This window comes from Sminthopsis crassicaudata, chromosome 2 (genome assembly GCF_048593235.1).
Source record: "Sminthopsis crassicaudata isolate SCR6 chromosome 2, ASM4859323v1, whole genome shotgun sequence".
NCBI classification, from domain to species: Eukaryota; Metazoa; Chordata; class Mammalia; order Dasyuromorphia; family Dasyuridae; genus Sminthopsis; species Sminthopsis crassicaudata.
In genome coordinates this window covers 320,196,970-320,224,613 of record NC_133618.1, presented here as the reverse complement: position 1 = coordinate 320,224,613, position 27,644 = coordinate 320,196,970, and the positions used below count along the sequence as shown (strand labels likewise).

General features: G+C 34.7%; 1 protein-coding gene across 2 annotated transcripts in view; it reads left to right on the top strand.

The window, feature by feature from the left end:
* The first annotated feature begins 207 nt into the window (after positions 1-207).
* Positions 208-27,644, top strand: part of FANCM (FA complementation group M) — a 93,570-nt gene continuing 66,133 nt past the window's right edge. For both annotated transcript variants that reach the window (XM_074290167.1, XM_074290168.1), the window contains exons 1-8: positions 208-900; positions 1,998-2,170; positions 5,062-5,139; positions 8,150-8,308; positions 10,589-10,720; positions 17,790-17,922; positions 19,191-19,319; positions 20,179-20,265. In XM_074290167.1, the coding sequence (XP_074146268.1) occupies positions 345-900; positions 1,998-2,170; positions 5,062-5,139; positions 8,150-8,308; positions 10,589-10,720; positions 17,790-17,922; positions 19,191-19,319; positions 20,179-20,265 (1,447 nt within the window). In that variant the 5' untranslated portion in view covers positions 208-344. The remainder of the gene's footprint in view (positions 901-1,997; positions 2,171-5,061; positions 5,140-8,149; positions 8,309-10,588; positions 10,721-17,789; positions 17,923-19,190; positions 19,320-20,178; positions 20,266-27,644) is intronic.

The following is a 27,644-nucleotide window of genomic DNA, read 5'->3' as shown; positions in this document are numbered from 1 at the left end:
GGTCTTGAGTCTTCTCCGTAAGATCGGACAGCTTTAACATTCCAAATGACAAGCCAACAGTAAGTGGGAACCTCTTGGGCGGAGTTACTGGACGGGGGCGTGAGATTATTGCGTCATGTTTATGCGCCTTCGTTACCGTCCGTCGCTCGGAGGCGGGGTTTGGAACGCAGACCAATCACATCGTGGACTCTGCGCCGCGGAATTTTTGAGTGGTCGGGCAGTGCTGAGGACCGGCCTTTTCCCCCCTTCCTCTGTATTTCATAGTTTTCCCAATGGAACTGTGGTCGGTGGTTCCTTTGGTCCGGATGCGGAGGCCCGAGCGAACCACGTAGTTTTTTGTCAACATGAGTGGCAGGCCTAGGACTCTCTTCCAAACTTGGGGCTCCAGGGTCACACGTTGTATTCGTTCCTCATCCGGGAACGGCTCTGGGGCCCGACGGCCGCAGGGCCTCGGGGCCTGCGTCCCGGCGGTGGTGGAGGAGCCGGAGCCGGAGCCCGAGCCGGAGCGGCTGGAGGACGACGATGAAGTGCTGCTGGTGGCAGTGTACGACGCGGAGCAGCGGGCGGGCAGTGGCGCGAGCCCGGCGTCGCCGGGGCCCCTGGAGGACAGCGGCTTCTGCTCTGCGGCCGGGGCGGTGTGGATTTATCCCACCAACTTCCCGGTGAGGGACTACCAGCTGCGCATCTCGGAGGCGGCCTTGTCCTGCAATACCCTGGTCTGCCTGCCCACCGGGCTGGGGAAAACCTTCATCGCCGCCGTGGTCATGTACAATTTCTACCGCTGGTTCCCCTCCGGCAAGGTGGTCTTCATGGCCCCCACCAAGCCCTTGGTGGCGCAGCAGATCGAAGCCTGTTCCCGGGTGATGGGCATCCCGCAGTGCCACATGGCTGAGATGACAGGTATTCCGAGAGGATGGGGAGGGTGGGTCCTCCGAGAAATGTTCCCCTCCGAAAGCTGCTTTTCCTAGCCTCACCCCTTCCGGGAGGCTAGCCTTCTTGTGCATTAAGTACACTCAGCAAGTATTTATTGTCAGCATTGATCCCGCCCTCACTAAGCCCCAAGAATTGTACCAGCGCTGGGAATATTAAAAAAAAGGCAAAAAAACAGGCTTTGCCTAAGTTGGGAAACAGTAAACAGGCAACATGCCCAAAGAAGATGTATGCGGGATAAAGTAAAGAGGACGGGAAAGATCGTTGATTCTTAGTAATAGCTGACCATATATAGCACCTTTTACACTGTTGCACTAGCTCCTCAGTGCAGTCTTGTGGTGATGTCGGTAAACTAGGAGGAGCATCTCAGTTTTACACGAGGGGAAATAGACGGTGAGATGAAGTTATTTGCTCAAGTTTACCCAATAGTTAAAGGGAAGAGTGTGGCACGAGAGCCAGAAGAAAGAAAGCTATCCGTCTATAGCAAACCGGAGCATAAATGGTAATGATGACAGGGAGTGGGAATGGTGTCTTATTTCTGCCTCAAAAAAAATCAAACCCAACTCTTAGCCTTTTGACGCCTTGGATACCCAGAAGCGATCATTCATAAAGCCAAGGTCTCCTGTTTCACCCATATCTGGTCTTCTCGATCTATATCTGGTCCCTGCACCCAGATGATTCGGTAGGGGAAAATGAGGCACTTGACCTTGCACAGTCCTCCCTCATTAAAATCGAATGATGCCTTGGTCCTTTTTGAGAATGAAGGACAAACAACAATAGATGTTTAGATTTTCATTCACTACATGTGTAAGTGAAAATTAACTTTTAGGGTTTTTCCCTTGTTATCATTTCTTTTAGTGATTTTGAATCTTTTTCATGTCTTACTCTTATTAGGTCTTTTGTCCTTTAATATAATGGCTACTTTAACGTTTAGGCCCTGATGTGGAGTTTTGAGATCAATAAAGCCAGTTAGCACAGAAAAAAAATCACTATGAAAAATGGGCCAATTTTTTTCATACTTTATTAAGTGTAACAATTTAGAATCTTACTTGTTCTTATTTTTTCAGGTTCTACTCAAGCTTTCGCCAGGAAGGAAATATGGGATAATAAAAGAGTTCTTTTTCTTACTCCTCAAGTTATGATAAATGACCTTTCTCGTGGAGCCTGTCCTGCTGTTAAAATTAAGTGTCTAGTTATTGATGAAGCTCATAAAGCTCTTGGAAACTATGCCTATTGCCAGGTAATGATTCTATTAGTATTTTCCCCTGCCCTGTCACCATGTCTTATCCTTATTCTTCCCCCCACCCCCCCTCCATCTTCTTCTACCTTCCCTTTTCTGGGAACTTTTCTGGGACTATAATCATTACTAACTTTTTTTTTTTTTTTTTTTTTTTTTTTTTTTTTTTTTGCTTTTTTGCTGAGGCAATGGGGTTAAGTGACTTGCCCAGGGTCACACAGCTAGGAAATGTTAAGTGTCTGAGACCAAATTTGAAATTGGGTCCTCCTGACTTCAGAGCTGGTGCTCTATCCACTGCGCCACCTGGCTGCCCCTAATCATTACTAACTAATCTGGAAAGCATTTGTCAATTGACAGCTCTGTTGTTCAGATTCACAGTCTTTTTTTTAGCTACCAATTCAATGTATCTTTACCGTATATACTCTGTGAGAGTAAGGTTTGGTATTCCCCTGATCACCAAGGGACTTTGGATCTCATCTACTGGCTACTGCTAGCCTTGCTAATAAATGATTATGCTTGGAAACTTTGTGCCTCAGTTTCTCTTCATTGCAGATTATTATTGTGACATCATATGCTTGGCACATGGTAATCCTTAGAATTCCTAATAGGTTTCCTAATTAGGAATAATTGTTGAAACCTATATTATCTCTTGAAGTTTAGACTGTAATTTTTTTTTTTTTTTAATTTGTAATTTTTCCTGAGTCTATTGGGATTAAGTGACTTGCCCAGGGTCACACAGCTAGGAAGTGCTAAGTGTCTGAGACCAGATTTGAGCTCGGGTCCTCCTGAATTCAGGGCTGGTGCTCTATCTACTGCACCATCTAGCTGCCCCCTAAACTGTAATTTTAATGCTTTTCTCATAATTTAATAACTTTCTGAGGCTACCCATTGCCTATGGCATAATCTTGGCAATAATTAAGGATAAAATTGATAGATGGACATATTGAAGGGAGAGCTTTTAGCAAAATATTGTAGTGGGGATTAATAGACATAAAAGCAGAATTTGTATTTTCCGAACTATGTAACGTAATTTAAAAAAATCATAAACAGCAATTTTGAAATCAGTTTACTCAATTTTTTTTAATTATAGCTTTTTATTTCCAAGATATATGCATGGTAATTTTTCAGCATTGACAGTTGCAAAACCTTTTGTTCCAATTTTTCCCCTCCCTCCCCCTTCCCCAGATGGCAGGTTGACCAATACATGTTAAATATGTTAAAGTATAAATTAAATACAATATATGAATACATATCCATACAGTTATTTTGCTGTATAAAAAAAAGAATTGGACTTTGAAATAATAGTTTACTAAATTTTTAAGAACTGATTATTAAAAATTAGCATTTAAAACAAAATTTGCATTTAAAGTAATCATTTTATGTTGTGGATTCTGGCCTCCCATACTTTCTGGTATAGCTTTTCAGAGACCACTGACTCAAGTATTGATGAGATTAAAAAAACAAGAGTTTTAAAGGTCTTGGAGAAAAAAAGAAAAAGAAAACAATGGAAGAACTAAGCAAATTTACCTTGCTTTTTAAATTCACAGTTTCTATACATTTCAGCTCCTTGCTTGAGGCCCACTATCTCTACTAAAGATTTGTTTTGAGGGCCTTTGAAATTTGATAAGTATGTTAATTTCTGCTTTGTTCTTTTAGGTACTTTTTTTTTCAAGGAATTTTTAAGTTGTGAATGAGCATAGGTAACTACTGAGATAAGTCAGGCCATTTATTTAGAAACATATATATATATTTATCAATAATCATATTGTATATTCAAAATTGGGCATTCATTCTTAAAAACTGATCTCGGTTCTTCAGATATCAACTTGAAAGAATGTATATTTATTTGTAAGCTTATATTTTCATATATTACTTTTTAACTTAAATGTTTAAAAAGACCAATGATTTTATCAATGTTACTATTCCTTTTTCTGAAAAGTAACAGCCTTTTTGACTATATGTTATTTTAGAGTTATAGTTAAAAAATTCATTACAATTCTGCCAACCTGAACATGAACCTCTTAATTTAGTTAGCATGGTCCTCAGAGAGCAGATAGCTGGACTCATCCATACTTAGTTTTACCAGTTTGTTAAGATATGTCAAAGCTTGTGTTCTGCAAGTATAACAACATTCAGTAACCTAGGGTCACTAACACTACCTTCCACACCCCAAATTCAGTATCAAGAACAGAACTTTAATAAGATTTATATTTAAATTCTTTGATGATATTCTAGAATAGATAACATGTTGACTTCTATGACAGTAATTTAAATATAAAGTATTAATTTTTATTATTTTTTAAAAATTAGTATTCATATATAAAAGGTAAAACTGACATTAGTGTTCACTTTTTTCCTTTAAAAACTCAAGTAAAAAAATTCCAAAAGTATCCTCCAAAAATGTGCTCTTTGGAAAACTAATAGTAGTAGTAGTAGTACTACTATAGTAATAATAGTAGTAGCTAGTATCTAGAAAAATATGAATGTGACAGTGAGAAATGGGGTAGGGAAAATTATTTTTTTAAGTTTGATAGAAACATTTTCTTAAAATATTTTATTTTTTGGTATTTACACACATATATTGTATCTAGGTTATATTGTAACACATGTAAAATGTATGGGATTACCTGTCATCGGGGGAAGGGAGTGGAGGGAGGGAGGGGATAATTTGGAAAAATGAATAAAAATAAAATAAAATATTTTATTTTTTACTTTTAAAGTAAAAGGTAATCAAGTGCTAAGTACAGGATTTGGATATTAGACATGATTTTGATTATTACTGTAAGGCATTAGCCTATTATCTGTCATTATTACATTTAAATTAAAGTTATTTACAAATATTTTTTTTAAATGAATGTTTGTTTGATTACATATATTCAAAATATTTTTCCTAGGTGGTAAGGGAACTAGTTAAATATACGAAGCACTTTAGAATATTGGCTCTCAGTGCTACACCTGGCAGTGACACAAAGGTAAGTTTGATGCTTTTTCTATTTAATAAAAACATAAAATACATAAGAATTGCCATCCATTGGACAATTAGATGGCACAGTGGATAGAACACCAACCTTGTAGTCAGGATAACCTAAGTTCAAATATGACCTCAGACGTTTAATACTTCTTAGATGTGTGACCCTGGACAAATCACTTAACCCCAATTGCCTTGCCAAAAGAAAAAAATTAAGCAGAGAAAGAATCACCATCCATATTTTATCCAGCCCATGATTATGGCATCAGGGAACATATGAGTAGACATGATTATCTTTATCACATTGAAGGTGTACAAAGAGTATGGAAATATCCCATTACATTCTTAATTTCCCTAAATAATTTGTTGCAACAACAGTGAATTAAATTATCCTATTAAATTAATAAATTAAATTATACTTAGCCAATATTTTTTGTCTGTGCTATCTACATTTTAAAAGGTTAATATTTATTAACCTTTAATTAATTTTATTGAGACATAGTCCCTGCATTGAAGGTTCTATCTGTGCTTTTAAAAAATAACTCAGTTACCTACTCTATGAAGAATTCCCCAATCTCTCAGAGTTGGTATTTTTTTACCCAGGATAATAGTTTTTTTTAATTCCTTCCTTTGGGGAGAAAGCGGGGAGCTTTGTCTCTTCCCATAGATTATACATTTATATACTAGGAAAGAATATTATTTAACTGTTTAAAATTAGAGACAGCAAAATGTTTCAGATAATTATATTAATATTTGATTTATTGTTTCAAATGATTATAATCATTGCTGAGTTACTCAAGAATTACTTTACTTTTTTAAAGGCTGCAAGATTAAGCAACTAGCTTTCCAAATTGAGTGATAGTAGAACCATAAACAACATTATGACATTTTGACTCACTGACAAAGAATAATTAGAGATTTTACACTTCACTTTCAAATGTAGCAAATAGTATGCTACTCATTTTTGCAACTTACTTTGAAGTAAGCTTGTGCTGACTGATGGTGAACAATGTCAGATTTGCACCTGTTATGTCATTTCAGATTGGACTTCATTAGTATATACTATACTAAATGATTTTTATGCTGGATTTCCTTCCATTTGGAGTTATGAGAATTATACATGCCAAAATCTGATAATTCTTGTCATTGCTTTGCATTTCTCCCCCATCCTCTTCCTCCTCCTTTTCCCAAACCCGGAGGCATACCTCACAGTTTGGAGCACCATGCACAGAATGTGAGGCATCTTAGTAGTGGGGGGGAAAGGGAAGAATATTCTTTGAAAATCTTTTCTCCCACTATGATATATTATTTCTGGCATAGTTAATTTTTTTTTAAATGATAGCTTTTCAAAATAAATGCAAAAGTAGTTTTCAACATTCATCCATGCAAAACCTTATGTTCCAAATTTTTCTCCCTCCCTTCCCTAAAAAGCAAGTAATCCCTGTATTAGTTAAACAAGTGCAGTTTTTCTAAATATATTTCCACATTTATTATGCTGCATGAGAAAAATCAGGTCAAAAGAAACAAACAAACAAAAAAGGAAACAAACAATAACAAAATGTAAAAATACTATGCTTTTATCCACATTCAGTCTCTATGCTTCTCTCTCTGCATGTGGATATTTTTTCCCATCACAAATCTATTAGAATTGTCGTGAGTCACCTCGTTGTTGAAAAAGAGCCAAGTCCATCACAGTTGATTATCACATAATCTTGTTGCTATGTACAATGTTTTCTTGGTTCTACTTTACTCAGCATCAGTTCTTGTAAGTCTTTCTAGGCTTTTCTGAAATCAGCCTGCTCATCATTTCTTAGAACAATAATATTCCATTACATTCATATACCATAGCTTATTCAGCCATTTTCCAACTGATGGGAATCCACTCAGTTTCCAGTTTCTTGGTGTACTTATTTTTAAGTCATATTTTTATTGATATAGTTTGGTTTTATATAACTTTGCATTTTCCACTGTATCCAGAGAGGCAACATACTATAGCTAAAAGAACTCTGACTCTCTAGTCAGGAGACCTGGATTTGGATCCTGTTTCTGGTGCTTTCCTGGCTCTGTGACCTTGAGAGTCACTAAACTTATTTGGGCTTGTTTCCTTATCAGTAAAATAAGGGAGTTAGTCTGGAAGGCTCTAGAGATCCCTTCCTGATCTTTCCATTGAATTATTCCTTGTAATGAAGATGTAAAGAAAGAGATGAGTAAAAGAGTATTTTATCAAAACCAATTAACTCATCAATCTGGTATACTTTTATTGATAGTAGAGCTTTAAGGTGGGTTATGTAATTAGCATTCTAAAAGTGAGAAATTTCAGTATTATTTTAAAGAATCACTTTTGATTTCTAATGGTGGTAGCAATCTTTTAAAAGCATTTTTAATCTGGCTATAATTTAAATTTGCTACTTTCTGACTTTCTGTTGTTGTCCTAAAGCCAACTTAACCTACCTTTTTGAGTTGCCATATTTTCCAGAGACACTAGACCCAAGGGTATGTGAAAAGATGACCTCCCCTATCCCTCTTATCCTCCCAGGTGACATAATTTGTTATTTGCATCTTTAGATGGACTCAGAATGTGATCTTGAGGTCTGAATCAGGTATAAGATGGGCACCAGTTGGTCTGCACCAGATTGATAAACTGATAGCCTTGTAGTTAAGCAGGGTATCATATCTTCTTATTCTAACAATTCCCTAGGGAAAAGAATGCTGCTTTTGCAACATCTACTTATTTCTGTTTCTCCTCCCTTTCTTCAGCCTTTCTTCTCTTCTTCAGTAGGGGATTATCCCTTTCTCTAACTCTACTGTTCCCTTTGTCACACCTATTTGAGAGGGGATTGCCTTCTGCTTCTCATCTTATAAATAATCAATAAATCTCAAATAATCAAGCTTCTGTGTGAATTGTGAATTTCTTCATTCTTAGTATAGGAGTTCACATGCATGCTCATTTCTCATGTAATAAACCCAGTTTCAATATAATCTTGTGATTTTTTTTTTTTTAATATTATATATAGGCTGTGCAACAGGTTGTTTCAAATCTATTAATTGGACAGATAGAGCTTCGTTCTGAGGACTCTTCAGACATTTTGCCATTCACTCATGAAAGACGAATAGAAAAAATTGTTGTTCCCCTTGGAGAAGAACTTGTAACTGTTCAGAATACATATATACAGGTAAGTGATTTCTTTGTGACTGATAGACTTTTAGATTTCTGTTATATGGCATCTTTATTGGTTTTTCAAACAAGCACATTTCAATACACAAAACAATATAAAAAGCTTATATATAGAATCATCAATTAATTATTTTTTTAAAAGTGTTTATTAAATTTAATAAACAACATCGCTTTTGTCTTGCTGAACTTTGTTTCCTTTTGTCTAATTTTCCTTCTGTCCACTTCTGACTAATTTACTTCCCTATTCCCTCATAGATGTCCTGCTTTGTAAAAGATAAGCACAATCAAGCAAAAAAAACAAACAAATATATCAGCATATGTTTATATCTCAGTCCTCTAATTTTAATTGTTATCTCTCTTGCCAAAATGTGGGAAGTATGCTTCAGTTTTCTGATCATCTAGTCATCATATTTTTCAGATTTCTGATTAAATAAATGAAAGCATCTTTGAAATATGTTATTATCATCATAGGAATTATCCTGGCTTCTACTTACTTCACTCAGGATTAGCTCATACAAGTCTTCCTAGAGTTCACTTAATGCATATTTGTCATTTCTCATAATATAATAATGTTCCATTAAGCTCAGATACCACAATTCGTTTTGCCATTTCCAAATAGGTGGGCATCCACTTTGTTTCCAGTACTTTGATTAGACCTGCTATGTTTTTGTCCTTTTCCTCTGTCTTTGATTAGTACTGGTAAGTGTGTGTGTGTGTATGTGTGTGTGTGTGTGTGTGTGTGTGTGTGTGTGTGTGTGTGTGTATGTATTTTAGGGACTTTTGGGATAGAGATCAAAATTCTAGAGAGGTTGGAATTTCTTAGCTCCATCAACGTACATTAATTTGCCTACATTGTTGTAGCTCCTCTAATAATTGTCATTTATCTTCTTTGTCATCTTTAAAATTTTAACTTCATTAGAATTTGAATGAGTTTGTAAATATAAATTGAAATTAGGGAGAAAAAGAAGATGGTGATCCAAGTGCTTCTTTTAGAAAGGAGGAAGAATGATCTGGTGGCTCAGTACAACTGCCATAAATTTGATTGGATGGAAAATTTTAGTTGTTTGGAATTCAATAGACTGAACATTAGTGAAAGAAGCAAAGGATGAATTTGGAAGTAATAATAGAAAGCAAAGAGTATTTTGAACCTTTCTCAAGGACTAGTAAGGGTGATGAGTTGAGCCAATTCTGTAGAGGATAGTCAGGGATGTTGTATTAGTAGAGAGGAGATAGGTCTCATTGAAATCAGTAGTTGGAAAGAATTTGAGAGAAAGAGATCCAGTATGAAGGGGAGTTTATTCACTACAGAAAAGGAATTTCAAAAGGTGTGGGAAGGTTTAGATTGGATGGAGGGATTACAGCAACAATAGAGCTTGAGGATGGGCAAAGGATTAGTTTCCTCCTAAATCTTACCAATTACTTATTTTAAACATAGGAAGAGAAGCAGGAGAAATCAGAGGCAATAATGGATTATTGATGAGGAAAGAAGCTCACAGTCTCTTAAGGGTGTTACAGAGAGAGTTAGGCTGGTTCTTCATCTGTTTCTTCACCTAAAAACTAGTAGAGGGAAGTTTGGCCCTGGTGGGAAGGGGAAGAGAAGGTGGCAGTGGTTCTTTTTCTAACATTCTTCTTGTTCTCTCTCACCTTAGCTAGCAGAAGGTGCAGATAACCTTCCTTCATTCCTTAGAGTAAGTTTGTAAAGGGAGAAAGTAGGGAAATAAATGAAGACATCTGTGTTTTAGATCTCATTCATTATTACAATAGAGTGTGCTGTAGTCTAGTTCTGTGCAAGGTCTGTTGTCTATCAATTACAGATGATGAAGACTTGCATTAACATAGTGGCAGTCAGAGGAGAGAAGGGAACATATATGAGAGATGTTACAAAAGTAGAAATGTTAAGACCTAACAACTGATTAGATATGGGGTGGAGTGAGAGAAAGTTAGGAGTTGAGGATGACACCAACAAGCCTGGGTGACTGAGAGATGGTGGTGTCCTCCAATAGAAAAGTTTAAAAAGAGAGAGAGTTTATTATGCATATAATGCTTTTAGCATGTTAGTACCAACATTGTCCTGTTTTTTTTATTGTATATAAATTCTAGGGCCACTTTGTTTTTTATGTTTACTTGAAAATTTTAAATGTTTGTTTTAATTGTATCTCATATTTAAATTGAACTAACCTTAGAGTAAAGCAATTAGTAAGCATATATGAAAATGAAGTCATAATATGTCTGAATATATCTAGCAAATACGTCCTTATAATTTTTTTTTAATCCACAGGTATTAGAAGCATTTGCTAGTCGCTTGATTAGAGTTAATGTTTTAATGCGAAAGGATATACCCAATCTTACAAAATTTCAGATAATTTTAGCAAGAGATCTATTTAGGAAAAACTCATCTCCTCATACTCTGGTAAGTGTTTTAAAATAATTTATAAAATGATGAATTGATTTTTCCCCTTAGTGCCAGGATAACGTATAGGCATAGTGATTTTTGTTATAAAAATCACATCATCAGGAAATTAGAATTTACATAAATTCTAAAGATATACTAATACAGTTAAAATGGTTTACTGTTCTCAATTCAGTAAATTTAAACTCTTAACTTTTGTTACCAAATCGGTGCTTTTGTACTGTCAATAAGCTAAGTATAATGGGATCTTGGATTTTATGTCTTTTAGACAATTTTGAACTAGTAAATATATAGTCTGCCTGTAAGAGCATACCTTTTGAATATATGTGTGTAGCTATGTATATGTTTATGTATGTAGATGGAGACATTCTGATAGACAAAGCCTGAATTATGGTTAATATGACATATAAAAGGGACATTCCAAATGGACACAATTTTTCCTAAAATTGAACAAGGAGAGGGAGAATATGATTGCATTTGAGAAACTGCACAGTTGTTTTAATTACTTCTAGCTTCTTCCTGAAACAAAGATCCATCTTGTTCTAATGATACCATGTGGTTGTGAATCATGTAATGTCACAGGTCTCTGAAAATTCTTGCATATTAAAGAAATCAAAGGAAAAGATCATAATGTGTAATGCCTACTCAGTATGTTTATCTATAACACATTAAAACAGAGAAGCAGTAGTGAGAATTTCATCTAAGAAATGTATGAGTGAAAAAGATGATAGGCAAGATTAAGAAATAGCCAATTAAGATTCACTGTATTTTATTGGTGTCCTCATGATGACATATTGAGGAAACCCTATGTTGCAAACTTAAATGATAATATTAACAAGAGTCACATAGAATAGGAAAGCATGTATGAGTTGCAATCTGCATCAGTAGAAAGAATACCCATGATTGTGAGCTAACTGATCCTTTGAAATATTAGAGAATCTTTCACCAAATATGATTTAGTTCAGTAAGTACCATTTTTTGTGGTAGTATATAGGTGTGTGCCCATCGGTTGTAGGATGCTCACATAAAAGGTAGTATATGAATGTAATAGATTATAAAACAATAAGAGCTGGTGAATGGGGAATTGAGTAAGACATGGAAAATCATTGAATGTTGTAAGGAGGGGCAGCTAGATGGCACAGTGGATACAGCACCAGTCCTGAAGTCAGGAGAACCTGAGTTCAAATTTGACCTCAGATGCTTAACACTTCCTAGTTGTGTGACCCTGGTCAAGTCACTTAACCCCAATTGCCTACCCCCCCCCCAAAGAAAGTTGTAAGGAACCTTGATAGCCATCTAGTCTAATTCCTATTCAAAGAAATTCCCACAGTAATACCTTTTAAGAAGGAAGTACCCATCATTTTTTTTATGGTGAGCCATTCAGTTTTTAGACAGCTCTAATTGCTAGGAAGTTTTTCCTTATATCAAACCTAAATTTGCCTCTTTTCAACATCTAACTATTGCTTCTGGTTCTTCCCATTGAGGTCAAACAGCAACTTTAGTCTTTTCTCCATGGGTCAGTCGTGTGCATATATCCTCTGAGTCTTTTTTTTTCTCCAAGTTAATTATTCCCAGTTCCTTCAACTAATCTTTAAGTCTAAACTTAAAACTTTTTCACCATCCTGGTTGCCTTTGTCTGAACACTCAAGTTTATCACTGTCTTCTTAAATCATGATTTGGGGGGTAAACAAACAAGGAGATCAAAAAAAGGGAAAATTTTCATAAATTCCAGAATATTTATAGCAGAATTTTTCAGGTATGTGGAAGCAAAACATTCATGGGACTGGAGATAAGGGGAATAGTTCTTCATTTATCATGAAACTACCGAACAAATAATCTTATATGAATTTAATGTAATATTATTGCTACATAAGTATTAATAAGTGGATTCTAGAGAAACTTAGGGAGCATGACCATCTACAAGAAAACAAAATTAAATGATAACAGAATTGATTGAGATTAATGCAATCATTTTGATCCAGAGGACATATGATGGAATGTATATAATTCCTACTAATAGGCTGTAGATATGTAGGGCTCTATGCAGTTAGGGATTATGTAAAAGTGACAATGAAGAAAAATAAAAATTCAAACAACAAAAGATAAAAACTAAAAAAGTTGGGAAGGACTGTTAGTACTGAACAAGTATATTATGAGAAAGTCTATGCTAGAAGTCTTATGATTTTGGCATTCTCACCTCATTCAAAATCTTGATGAAAATTGATTCTCTTAGTTGTCTATTCCTTCTCTGCTTCCTTTCTGAATCTTTATCTGCCTTAAGCTCAATTACCACTAGGGGACTTTCTTATAATCTCATACAGGAAATTGGAATACCAATGTGAACTTTCCCATCAAGCTACTTTGATCTTATCTTGTTCGATTCAGGATTTCATGACTGTTATCAGCCAACTTTACATTGTAGTTTGTGTAATAGGAGTGGTCCTCTTCCTTTCATGTGATTTCTCTATTAAAATGTAAGATCCCCGAGGATGGGCAATATCTTGCTTGCTTGAATCTCTAGTATTTAGCACAGTGCCTGGCACACAATAAGTGTCACATAAATTCCTTTCTTTAAATAAGGGCTTCTTCCTCTTTTGGATATCATGGATTCTTTTGGCATCCTGGTGAAATCTATGAAACCATTCTTAGAGTAATGTTTAAAAAAGTAATGTTAAAAAAATCATTTCTATTGAAATACAGTTATCAAAACATTTTAAGAACAAGTTCATGAACCTGGATGTAAGAATCCCTGCAATTTATGTTATCTTGATTTTCTTTATTTTTAAATTCAATTTTAAGTTCTGAATTTTCTCTCTCCCTTTCTTTCCCTTACCTTTTGAGAAGGCAAGAAAAATTAAACCAATTACAAATACCTGTAATCATGCAAAATAAATGCTCACATTACTTGTATCCAAAAGAAAATCGACTTCAATATGCATTTTTAGTTTATCAATTTTGTATCTAGATGTGGTTAGCATTTTTTATCATAAGTCTTTTGAAATTGTGGTTGGTCATTGTGCTGATCAGAGTTACTAAGTCTTTTGATCTTTAAAAATATTGTTGTTATTATTTAAATAGTTCTTCTAGTTCTGCTCACTTTACTTTGCATCAATTGATAACTAGTTTTCCAACATTTTTCTGAAATATCCCTTTCATCATTTCTTACAGCACAGTAGTATTCCATCACATTCTTATAATGTGTTTAGCAATTTCCTAATTGATGGCTATTATCTTGGTTTCCAGTTCTTTCAATCATAAAATGATATTCTAAAAATATTTTTGTCTATGAGGATCTTTTTATTGCTTTGGGGTATATCCCTTTGTAGTATTGCTGAGTCAAAGAATATTCATGATTTTAGAGTTTTTGGGACATAATCCCTGTTTTTCCATAGTCATTTGACATAGTATTAGTTATTTTTCTCTTTCCCTTCCTTCCTCTTTCCTTCCCTCCCTCCTTTTCTTCCTCTTTCCCTTCTTCCCTCCCTCCCTCCCTGCCTCTCTGCCTCCTTCCTTCCTTTGTTGATTCACCCTTGCAAAATCTTTGTGTTCCAAATTTTTTCTCCTTCCTTTCCTTTCTTTCCTCTCCCCTAGACAGTAAGTAATCTGATGTATGTTTAAACATGTACAATTCTTTTATATATATTTACACAATTATCATGTTGCATAAGAAAAATCAGATCAAAAAGAGGAAAAAATGAGAAAGGGGGAAAAAAAAGCAAGCAAAAAACAAAGAAAGTGAAAATATAATGTTGTGATCCATATTTAGTCCCCATAGTCCTTTCTCTAGACTCTCTCTATCAGAAGTCTGTTGGAATTGACCTTGTTGTTGAAAAGAGCCAAATCCATCACAGTTGATCATCACATAATCTCCTTGTTGCTGTGTTCTATATTTTCTTAGTTCTACTCACTTCACTTACCATCAGTTCATGTGAGTCTCTCCAGGCCTTTCTGAAATCATCCTGCTAATTGTTTCTTATCCATTACCTCCACATACCATAACTTAATCATCTGTTGTCATTTCTTATAGCACAATAATATTTCATCCTAACTATGTACAACAAATTATTCACTCATTCCCCAGTTGATGGGCATCCCCTCAATTTCCAATTCTTTGCTCCCAGAAATATTTTTTTGTACATATAGGTCTTTTTTTCCTTTTTAAAATTTTTTTTATCTCTTTTGGACCTAATAGTAATGTTAAGTCAGAAGGTTTGCATGATTTTTATAGCCCTTTGGGTATAATTTTAAATAGCTCTATAGAATGATTTAGTCAGTTTACAACTCTACCAACGCTGCATTAATACATCAATTTTCCCACATCCCCTACAGTCATGTCTCTTCTGTTCTATTAGCCAATCTAATAGGTATGTACTACTACTTGAGAATTGTTTTGATATGCATTTCTCTAATCAATAGTGAGTTAGAGCATTTTTTCATATGGCTATAGATAACTTTGATTGTTTTCATCTTTTGATCATTTATCAATTGGGGAATGCATCTTATTTTTATAAGTGTAACACAGTTCTCAAACATATGTGTTTGAGAAATAAGACTTTTTTTATCAGGGAAACTTGCTTCAATTTTTATCACAATTATTCTCTTATTAACTATGTTTCTGAAACCCTGTTTATTCTGTTCTCTTTCTTTTTACCCTGTCTCTTCTCAAAAGTGTTTTGCTCCTGAGCATCCCTTCCCCTGATCTGGCCCGTCCTTTGTCAAAACCCCTTGCTGCCCTCCTATTATCCCCTTCCTATTATCCTGTAGGGTAAAGATAGATTTCTATACCCAATTGACTGTGTATGATAGTCCCTCTTTGAGCCAATTTTGATGAGACTAAATTTCATTTCCCCTTCTCCCTTCGCCCTTTTCCCCTTCATTTCAAAAGCTTTTTCTTATCTCTTTTATGTGATAATTTAGGCCTTTCTACCTCTCCCTTGCCCTTTCTTCCAGTATAGTCTTCTCTCACCCCTTAATTTTATTTTTTTTAGATATAATCCCTTCACATTTAACTAATGCCTGTGCCTTCTGTCTATATATATTTCTAACTTCCCTAATTATGAGAAAGTTCTTATAAGTTAGTTACAAGTATCATCTTCCCATGTAAGAATGTAAATAATTTACCCTTATTAAGGTCCTGATGGTTTCCCTTTCCTGTTTACCTTTTTATACTTTAGAGTTTGTATTTGATAGTCAAAATTTCCATTCAGCACTAATCTTTTCAGCAAGAATGCTTGAAACTCTTCTATTTCGTTCAATATCCATTTTTTTCCCCTGAAGGATTATACTCAGTTTTGCTGTGCAGGTAATTTTTGGTTGTGATCCTAGCTCCATTGCTCTCCAGAATATCATATTCCTCTCTGTTTTGCTTTAATGTAGAAGCTGCTAAGTCTTGTGCTATTCTGTGAATGTACTATACTTGTGTTCTTTTCTGGATGCTTCTAATATTTTCTCTTGGAATTGGAAGTTCTGGAATTTGGCTATAATATTCTTGGGAGTTTTCCTTTAGGGATCTCTTTGAGGAGGTCATTGGTGGAGTCTTTCAATTTCAGAATATCAGGACAGTTTTCCTTGACAATTTCTTGAAAGATGCTGTCTGGGCTCTTTGTTCTGATCATGGCTGTCAAGGAGTCAAATAATTTTTACAGTATTTCTCCTGGATCTATTTTCCAGGTCAATTGTTTTTCCAGTGAGATAGTTCATATTGTGTTCTATTTTTTCATTCTTTTGGTTTTATTTTATTGTTTTTTGATTTCTCATATAAGTCATTAGCTTTCATTTGATCAATTCTAATTTTTAAGAAATTATTTTCCTCACTGAGTTTTTGTATCTCCTTTTCCATTTGTCCAGTCCTACTTAAAAGAATTGTTTTATTCAGGAAATTTTTCCCCATTTGGCCAGATCTACTTTTTAAGGCATTCTTTTCCTCAGTGTCTTTTTTTGTAGGTCCTTTACTCTGTTTTTAAGGTGTTATTTTCTTGAGTGTTTTTTGTGTTTTTCTTTTACCTGGGCAAATTGTTGACTTGTTTTTCATGATTTTCTTGCATCACTCATTTCTCTTTCCATTTTTTCTTCTTCCTCTCTTGCTTGATTTTCATAAGCCTTTTTGAACTCTTCCATATAACTCTGCTTCAAGTATGGAGAGTGCATTGTCCCAAGCTTCAGGGGTTTTGTGCGACTGTTTTCAAAGATACTCCTAGGGATTTGTAAGTTTTCAGTTCTTCCAAGGTGGTAAGATTTCTAAGGAGGGAGGTATTTATTGCTCTCCTGGCCCATGCTTTGTTCTGGGAGTGACCACAAGCTCTCCCATGGCATTAATTGTGAAATGGCTCTGTGTTCCATTGTGTCTTCAAGCTCTGGTCTGCAAGTGCTCCTCCTTGCCCTGAGACAATGACTTGCATCAGAATATGGGCAAAGCAACAATCCTGCCTAAATGCTAGCAAGAGACCTCTAAAATCTCCTTCTGACTAGCTGTTTGATCCTTTTACCATCTGAAGGTTGAGTGCTCTAGAAGCTCCTATTGCTGCTACTGATTCACTAGCTCCCAAGATCTGCTCTTGGTTTGCTGGGGTCCAGATTGTGTTGGTGGAGCCTGTGCTAGATTACTCTACTCTCATCCAGGTGCTACAAACATTTCCTGCTGAGCTTCTAAATTATCTTTGACATTTGTAGACTGAGAGGACTGGAAACCACCACTGCTGCTACTGATTTAGTCATCCTGAGAATTGTTCCTGGGTCTAGAGCTATACTGGCATAGCCTGTGCTAGACTGTGTTCCACTCCCATCCTGATGTGATAGACCTTTCCTGATGACTTTCCAAGTTGTCCTGGGCTGGAAAATTTTCACTCCCATTTTTTTTTTTTTTGGTTCTCATGCTCTAAGATTTGTTTAGTTATTGTTTAAAGATATTTGGAAGGTTTGGGGAGAGCTTGGAAAAATTCCTACCTTTATTTTTCTGTCTTGGCTCTTCCTTTCAATTTTGATATCATTGTCTGTTGCCATGACAACTTCATTATGGAGTATTGATCAAATTTGCTTTCTTTCATTTAACCTGATTTGTGATTTTTTTTAGGGTGTTCAACAAGGTATCATTGAAGGAGATTTTGCTATATGCATTAGTTTATATCATGGTTATGAATTACTACAACAAATGGGAATGAGATCCTTATATATTTTCCTTTGTGGGATTATGGATGGAACTAAAGGTAAGCTAAATAAAAAGTTTTGCATGTAAACTTTTTGCTATTTAGATGTGAATTAAGAAGAAGCAGCTAGATGGCACTGTGGATAAAGTACCAGCTGTGAAGTCAGGAGGACCTGAGTTCAAATTTGGCCTCACACACTTAACACTTCCTAGCTGTGTGACCCTGAGCAAGTCAATTGACTTCAATTGCCTCAGCCAAAAAAAAAAAAAAAAAAAAAAGATGTGATTTAAGAAAAGCAAACATTTTAATATATTTTATTATGCTAGCAAAATAATGGAATGACATGCAATGATGAGTGACTTTGATAAAATCTGCTAGGAAAAGGGGCAGCTGGGTTGCGCAGTGGATAGAGCACCAGCCCTGAAGTCAGGAGGACCTGAGTTCAAATCTGGCCTCAGACATTTAACACTTCCTAGCTGTGTGACCCTGGGCAAGTCACTTAACCCCAGCCTGGGGGATAGGGGGTGGGAATCTGCTAGGAAAAAAAAAAAAAAGTTGTTCATTAATGATTTATGGGCATGTAGAACTGAAGAGCCATAAACTTTTTTATTGTTGATAATTTTTATATGTTTTCTGTGCCAAATTTGTGAATTACTAACATTTAATTCATACTTTTTTTTCCTCCTGAGGCAATTGGGGTCAAATGACTTGCCTAGGGTTACACAGTAAGTGTTAAGTATCTGAGATCAGATTTGAACTCAGATCCTCCTGACTTCAGGGCTGGTGCTATTATTCACTGAACCACCTGTCTGGCCCTTAATTCATACTTTTTGAGAAACAGGTGACATAGTGGATAGAATTAGCTCTGAAATAAGGGGTCTTTCCACTGCTTACCAAGTGCTACTTCTGTCACAGATGGGCTGTGTCATCCTGGGCAGTTTTTTTTTAACCTCTTAGGGCCCCAGGTAACTCTTTAAGATTACAAGGTACGTAGTAGTTGTAGGTCTGTATTAGCAGAGGATGTTTATTCATTGGAACGACTTATGCCTCTGTTTGTTAGGTTTTTGTTTTTGTGAGGCAATTGGAATTAAGTGAGTTGCTCAGGGTCACACAGCTAATAAGTATTAAATGTCTGAAGTTAGATTTGAACTCGAGTTCTCCTGACTTCAGGACTGGTGCTGTGTATAAATCTAGCTACCCTGGGATTCCTTATACCAATGAAATATCAGATTTAGATCAATAAACTGTATAATTGTTTTAATATTAATTAGAAGTCATTAAGTAAGTTTCTAATTTGTATGGAAACATATTTTTCTTTATTTTTGAAGGTATGACTCGAACCAAAAATGAACTTAGCAGAAATGAACAATTCATGGAACTCTTTGAACAACTAGGGAACATGTTTTCAGATAGCAATACAACTTCAGGAATTGTTGATAGGAATCCCATCCAAAGAGGTCTGTAGAATCTTTCTTTAATATTTTCAGTTGTTTTTCTTTTGTCTCAGTTTTCAATTCCTTGCATTGCATATTATTCTTTTGTGATTTATAATACATATATATTTTGCATTATCTTGCTTCAGTCTCATAAACAACTCCATAAAGTAAGTAGGATAGTAGTTAACTCCATTTTACAGATGGCAGATGAGTAAAGTGAAGTGAAAATAAGTCAAAATACTCAGAATTGTATAGTTAATAAATGATAGAACCAGTTTCAAAATGGGTCTTCTGACTTCACTTAACATGTTCTTTACATCATAATTAATTTTATATCAATCTCAAAATGTTTTACTATTAATCTTTTAATTTATTTACATATTTTTATTCTGGAATAGACTTGCTAAATACTTATAGTTTTCCTATTTATGGTTAATAATTTCTAAAACAAAGCTGGTTTTTAAAGTTCATGTGGCTCATATTTAGGATTGTAAGTAAAAATTATTAGTGTTTATTCTTTTTTTTTTTTTGATGTTTACTTATTAAAACTTTTTGTGTGCTCTTTGTGTTGAATTTGATAGTTTAAATGAATCTTGAGAGTTGAAAGACACCTTTAAGATTTTGTAATTTGATCTTTTCCTTGAAGTATTTCGATTTCTCAAAATTTTGAAGTTTTAAAATGAAATTTAAAGCTCAGTTTTTACTTTTGTTTCTAAAAGTGTGTAGTATGACATAATTATATAAAAATTATAGTTAAAATTTAGTAACCACAAGGCTCAACACATTAGTTCTAAAAAGAATCAAAGCCTTAAGAACTTAAAAGCATATTCACTATGATTTTTTTGGCATGATAGTCTTTTAAAAATATTTTTTTTTCCAGGACACAATGATAAAAAATTTATTTATAGCCATCCGAAGTTAAAAAAATTAGAAGAAGTTGTTGTTGAACATTTCAGAACCTGGAAAGGTATGTTATATTCACAATCTTCAAAGCAAAATAAGCTTATGATAAAAAATTAAAACAATGCCCCCTTACATTTGTATAATACTTGTTGTTTCCAGAATTGTTCGTGTACAAATTTGTATAAAATCTTTTTTGATCCCCATGAGATAAGTAAGTCAGTATTCAAATCTAACTCCTCCCCCCACCTCCACTAGGCTGGGGTTAAGTGACTTGCTCAGGGTCACACAGCTAGGAAGTGTTAAGTGTCTGAGGCCAGTTTTGAACTCAGGTCCTCCTGAATTCAAGGCTGGTGCTCTATCCACTGCACCACCTAGCTACCCCTATTCAATCTAACTTAATGAATAGTTAATTTTTTGAATTTTTATTTTCCAAATGACATGTAAAACAACTTTTAACATTAATGTTTAAAAATTTTGAATTTCACATTCTCTTCTCCTTTCCCTTTCTCTCTTCTCTTCCTGAGATGGTAAGCAGTTTGATGTAGTTATACATGTGCAATTATGCAAATTTTGCATTTATGTTGAGAAAAAAAAAACAGAACAATGAAAAAATAAAGAAAGTAGTATATTCCAAATTGCTCTCCAGAATGGTTGGATCAGTTCATAGCTCCACCAATAGTGCATTAGTGTCCCAGTTTTCCCATATCCCTCTAACATTTATCATTTTCCTTTTTTTTTCACATTAGCCAATCTATTAGCTGTGAGTACCTCAGAATTGTTTTAATTGTTATTTCTTTAATCAATAGTGATTTAAATAGTTTTTTCACATGAATAGATATAGTTTTGATTTCTTCATCTGAAAATTGCTTTTTCATATCTTTTGATCATTTACCAATTGGGGGAATGATTTTTTAAATAAGCACTTATTACAGGTTAAATTTTTTGTCCTCAGGATAAATTTTATTATTGCCATTCCTACACTAGTCATTTCTCCTTTTAATTCCCCCTTTCCTATCTCTTTTTCTTTATAACAAAGAAAATCAGGTAAGTATAACCAACCAACATCTTACATAAGCATTGCTTATGTAAGACTACTCTGCATTTGTAGTCTTATCTATCCCTTCTTTACAACAATTTACAAAATGCACCAGGTCAAATTCTAATTTGAAAATTAAGAAAAAGTCACAGTGAGTCATTTTTCCAATCCATGATGGTTTAGTGAGACATTCAGAAAGTTCTATGCCACTTCAGACAGTTTAACTAGGAATTTACACAATGATGGAAAATATTCCAGTGTCCAGAAATGTCTTGACAGGACATCAGGACAGAAAGAAATCCTAAGGAATCCCTAAACTGGCTCTACTTACAGGTATGAATGCCAACTGGAAACTCTTTTGCCTACCACTCAGTTCCATTTCACAGATCCTGGTTGGAGAGGAGCAGTTGGGAACAGAGTGTGGGTCCTTGTTGTGTAATGAGCCAGGAATAAGTTCTGAAAACATAGCTATCTGACTAATTGCAGGAACAGAGTAGTGACTCATTTCTACCTTTTATCTCAGTAGGAATAACTTGCAATGGAATAAACAATGCAGGAATCCTAGACCAAAGAGGGGGGCCAGCATTTTAGTTGTGTATCTGTAGAATGTCTCAGTAGATTTAAGAGTGACTAGGTCCACTAACAATCTACTGAAATTTCCAACTGAACACAAGCCAAGAGATCCAGAGCTACATCAAGAAGTTGCAGCATTCAGCTCAGGAGGGCAGTGAATAGATCTCCCCAAATTCCACCATTTTGGGAAAACTGAAAGTGTTCTGATCTCCAGTCTTAGCTATGAAACCAGTAGAAGAATGTTAATGGGCAGATGCACAAACTAAACATACTTTTACATACTTCCCAGTCCCCCAGGTCTTCTAGAATTGAACAGATTCCAGCATTAACAAAAAGTCCAAAGTCAAGAAATAGATGGGGAGAATGAGTGAACAAAAAAAGAATCCTATCATAAAGCTACTATGGTGATACAGAAACTCAAGACAGAAACACAGAAGAGAATGACTTAAGAATATCTACAAGCAAAGCCTCAAAGAAAAATGCATCTTGGGCATTTTGTTCTAACAAGAATTCCTAGAAGAGTTAAAGTAAGGATTCAAAAAAGAGCTAGAACAGTTTTTTAAATCAACTAAGATATAGTAGAGGAAAAAATGGGAAAAGTGATAAGAGCTAAGGAAGAAAGATATGAAAAGAATGAGCAGTTTGGGAAAAAAAACTTGAAAATTAGAATTAGTTAAGTGAAAGCTAATGGATGCAGTGAGGCATAAAGTAATAATAAAAAAAAGTCAAAAAGAAAGAAAAGACAATGTTAAATACCTCATAGGAGAAACCACAGACTTGGAAAACAGATCAGAGATAGATACTTTAAGAATCTTTGGAAAACGTAAAACCCATAAACAACTACTAAATGAACTTAGACTTCATATTTCAAGTAATCTTAAAATTGTTTAAACAACAACTTAGTCAACGTTGGGGAAGCTAAGTGAAACTTAAACCCCATTCAAATATGAACTAGTTAAAAGAAGGAAGAATACATTTACACAATTGAATATAAAAAGGTATTTCATCCAACAGCAATAAAAAGTGAAAGGTTAAAGGATAGATAAAAAAAAAGGGTAGATTAAGGGAGGCAGTAATCAGAAGTCAAGCAGATTTTTAAAGAAGAAAGATTTATAAGAAGGAAAAGTATATGAAAACAGGATGGAGGGAAATCTAGTTTTCACTTATAACTGAATCTGAATAGGATGAACTAAACATAAAAAGGAAGAAGTTAGTAATTGATTAGAAAGCAGAATCCACCACTTTGAAGAAATTCACTTGAAACAAAATGTTACACTTAGAGTTGAAACAAAGAGCTAAGCAGAATCTGATATGCTTCAGCTGATGTACAAAAGGCAGGGGCAGGGGTCATGATTTTAAACAAAGCAGCAGTACAAATAGACCTTATTAAGAGATCAACAGGGAAACTACATTTTTATTAAAAGTGCCCTAGACAATATCAGTGTTAAACATGTACTCAGATGCATAGCATCTAAATTATCCCCCTCCCCCCCAGGTAATTGGGGTTAAGGAAAAGTTGAAGGAATTACAGAAAGAAATAATAGAATTATAAATGGAGGACCTCATTTTGCCCCTCTCAATCTAGTTAAAATCTAAACAAAAGTAAACAAAAAATAAATTAAGAGAATAAATAGAATTACTAATAAACAATATCTGATCTACCTGATCTGAAACTTTATTTCCAAGCTGTAATTTTCAAAATAATTTGGTTTGGGATAAGAAATACATTGATGAGTGGAATTGATTTAATATACATAAGCAAATGAACACAGTAACATTTTTATAAATAAATTCCCTAATTCTAACAATTGAGGCCAGAATTGTAAATTGACAAAAAGTAGAAAATGCCTGGCAGAAACTAGTTACAAGTGAAAACCTCACACATGCAAAGGCCCTCTCTGTGATCCTGTTTAGCTTCTAATAACAATAAAGACATATCCTCTTTCAGTGGAAGTACAGAGATGAAATGGTCATAAAGATCTAAAGAAGAAAAGTAAAAAGTTAACTCAAAACCTAAAAGAGAAGTAAATATCCAAAAGAGAGGGAATAATCACTATGTAGTCTATATCAAGGATTGTTAAAAGTGAACAAAAATCCATTTAAATAGTAGTTAAAATTCTACTTTTGAGAATGCAGTTTCATTTTATTAATGGAGATAGCAGCAGTAATGAAAGTCATTGAGGGACTATTCGATGGTAAGTAGATGGGGGCTTTGAGTTTAAACACTTTTTTTCCCCAAAAAAGTTTGGTTAAAGGGAAGAGATAGAATGTGTAAGATAAAAGAATAAAGGGAAGGTGTTGTTGTTTTTTTTTAATTATTTTTGGATTGGGAAAATCTGGGCATTCTTAGTTGGCAAGGAAGCAGTGTAGAACAGAGATTGTATATTTTTAATTTTTCAAAATTCATTTGTTTATTTAAAAACCAAAACAAAAGACAATATTATGTTCTCTGCTATGTATGTGGTTTTTTTTTTAATTATAGCTTTTTGTTGACAGAACATACACATGGGTAATTTTTACAACATTGTCCTTTGCACTCAATTCTATTCCAACTTTTCCCTTCCCTCCCTCCACCCCCTCCCCTAGATAGCAGGCAGTCTTATACATGTTAAACATGTTAAAGTATATCCTAGATACAATATATGTGTGCAGAACCGAACAGTTCTCTTGTTGCACAAGAAAAATTAGATTCAGAAGGTAAAAATAACCTGAGAAGAAAAACAAAAATGCAAGTAGTCCACATTCATTTCCCAGTGTTCCTTCTCTGGGTATAGCTGATTCTGTCCATCATTGATCAGTTGGAACTGAATTAGATTTTCTCTTTGTCAAAGATATCCACTTCCATCAGAATATAACCTTATACAGTATTGTTGTTGAAATACATAATGATCTCCTGGTTCTGCTCATTTCACTCAGTATCAGTTCATGTAAGTCTCTCCAGGCCTTTCTGGAATCATCCTGCTGGTCATTTCTTACAGAACAATAATATTCCATAACATTCATATACCACAATTTACCCAGGCATTCTCCAATTGATGGGTATCCATTCATTTTCCAGTTTCTAGGCACTACAAAAAAGGCTGCCACAAACATTTTGGCACATACAGTGTATATGTTTTTTTATTTTATTTTTTTTTTCCTTTTCTCCACCCCCCCCCCAAAGCAAGCTATAGGTGAGAAAAGACATGTTTATGTATAAATATAAATATAAATATAAAAATAAATACATACACACACAAACACACATACACACATTTTTCCTTCTTATCTCTGCTGACTCTCTGCTTTAATTCTGCTCCTTAACTTGCCTTGCTATTACTTAAGGCCCCCCCCCCCCAGCCAAGGATCCCCTCTTGTTTTCTTCTCTCACTGTTTGCTTCCCCATCTACCCATCCTTCCCCCCTTATCTCTTTATAGATTTTTGAGAGTGCTATATCCTTCATGGTATATATGTAGTGTTGCCTATTTAACACATTTCCTTATGTGAGTATATTTTCAGAACTATGAGCCTTCTGTATCTTCTTCCTCATTTATATAATATAGCTACTATTTTTAACCTTATCTCTGCCCCAGACTTTCTTTTGGGCTACTCTCAATTGACATTGTTGATGTCAATCTTAAATATATGGCATGTATTTCTCATGTAAAAATAGAAACAATTTGTCCATGTTGAATTCCTTGAAATTGATCTTTGATATTGACTCTTATATGTTAAATTTTCTATTAAATTCAGGTTTTGTTGATAGAAAGTCCTGAAAATATTCAAGTTTGTTGAATGTTCATTTTTTTCTCATTCAATATTATAGATAATTTTGCTGGATATGATATTTTTGGCTTTAGGCCTACTTCTTTTGATTGTTGGTAGATATGATTCCAGGACCAGTGTTTTATTGTGGCTGCTGATAAGTCCTATAAAATTCTAATTATAGCTCCAGCATATTGAATTGTTTGTGTTTTTTTTTTTTTTTTTTTTTTTTTTCTTGCAAAATTTTTTCTTTGATCTGGAGATTTTGAAATTTGTCAATAATATTCCTATGTGTTTTCCACAAAGGATCTTGTTAAGGTGGTGATTGGTGGATTTTTTCCTATTTCTCCTTTCCCTTATGTTCTATCACTCCCAGGACAATTTTCTTGGATTATTTTTTACATTATTATGACAAGGTTCATTTTTTGGTCACAACTTTCAGGGAGTCCAATTATTCTTATATTTCCTCCTCTTGATCTCTTCCCCAGATGTGTTGTTTTTCTTATAAAATGTTTCACATTCTGTTCTATCTTTTCATTCTTTACAATCTGTTTTATTATTTCGTGGTCTTTCATAGTTTTCATTGGCTTTCCCTTACCCAAATTTAATTTTCAAAGAATTATTTTCATCTTTGAGACTCATCTCCTTTTGTAGTTGGTTAACTTTTTTTTTTTTCCGATGGTTTTTATTTTTATTTTTTAGTTTTCTCTCAATGTCTCTTATTTGATTTCTTTTTTTATTGTAACTTAAAAAAATTTTTAATACAGAGAAAAATCAGAGCAAAAGGGAAAAACCATGGGAGAAAGGAAAAAAAAAAAAAAAACAACAGAAAAAAGAAGTGAACATAGCATGTGTTGATTTACATTCAGTCTCCTTAGATCTTTTTCTAGATGCACATTGCATTTTCTGTCCAAAGTCTATTGAAATTGCTTTGGATCATTGAACTTCTGAGAAGAACCAAATTTTTCATAGTTGATCATCACACATTCTTGCTGTTATTGTGTATAGTACATTTCTGGGTTCTGCTTGTTTGACTCAGCATCAGTTCATGTAAATCCAGGCCTTCCTATAATCAGCTTGTTTATCATTTTTTATAGAACAATAAGGTACCACAGCTTGTTCAATCATTCCCCAACTGATGGGCACTCGCTCTTTTTCCAATTCTTTGCTACCACAAAATGGGCTGCTATAAACTTTTTTTGCACATGTGGGTCCTTTCCCCTCCTTTAAGATTTCCTTGTATATCTCATCTGGTTTCTACATTGTTTTTTTAGTTTTATAAATTCTGTCTGGGCAGGGAGCTATTTCATGTTATTCTTTGGGGTAGAAGTTTTTTTTTTAACTTTAGTGTCCTCCTCTAAAGATAAATCATGGTCTTCCCTCTTCCCATAGTAAGTTTTTATGGTTGGAGTCTCTTCTTAGCCAGTTAAAAAAAATTTTTTTTTTTTAAATAAGAGGTATTAGTGTAAGTATCTTTAATGGTGGGGTGGGAGGATGGTGTCTCTAAATTTACTTGAATTCTTCTCTCTGATCAGGAACCCAAATCAAAAGCTCCCTCCTCCTGCAAGTGCTTAAAGCCAGCAGCATTCCTGCCCCACTGCCTCTGCCCTCACATAGTGCTAATTCCTTCTCACCAAAGTTTTTTCTTTACAGCATAGCTGGTCCTGGCATCCTAATCAACTGAGACTCCCTTTGTCTTCCCTGACTCAGATCCCTGATTCTTCAAGCTATCAGGGAGATGAAAATCTCTGTGATGCCTACTGAGGAGTTCTCCTTGAGATGCAAATTTATTTTGTTTGTGGGGGAGATTTAGAGGGCATGAAATTTATCAACCTACTTTACCATCTTCCTAGAATCCTCCCCATGGTCTTAAATTTTTAAGGGAAACTTTGCAGCCAGAGAGGTTGGCTTAAGATGAAGAAGATGAATCTCTAGTGATACTCGAAGAAGAAAAGAAGCCCATCAATAAAGGTTTAGGCAATATCAATTGTGTTTTTGAAAGAAATATTTTGGATTAATGGCATACCTTTTTGCCTTTTAAATTAATCACATATTTCATTGCATGTACTTTTTTACACATCTATCTAAC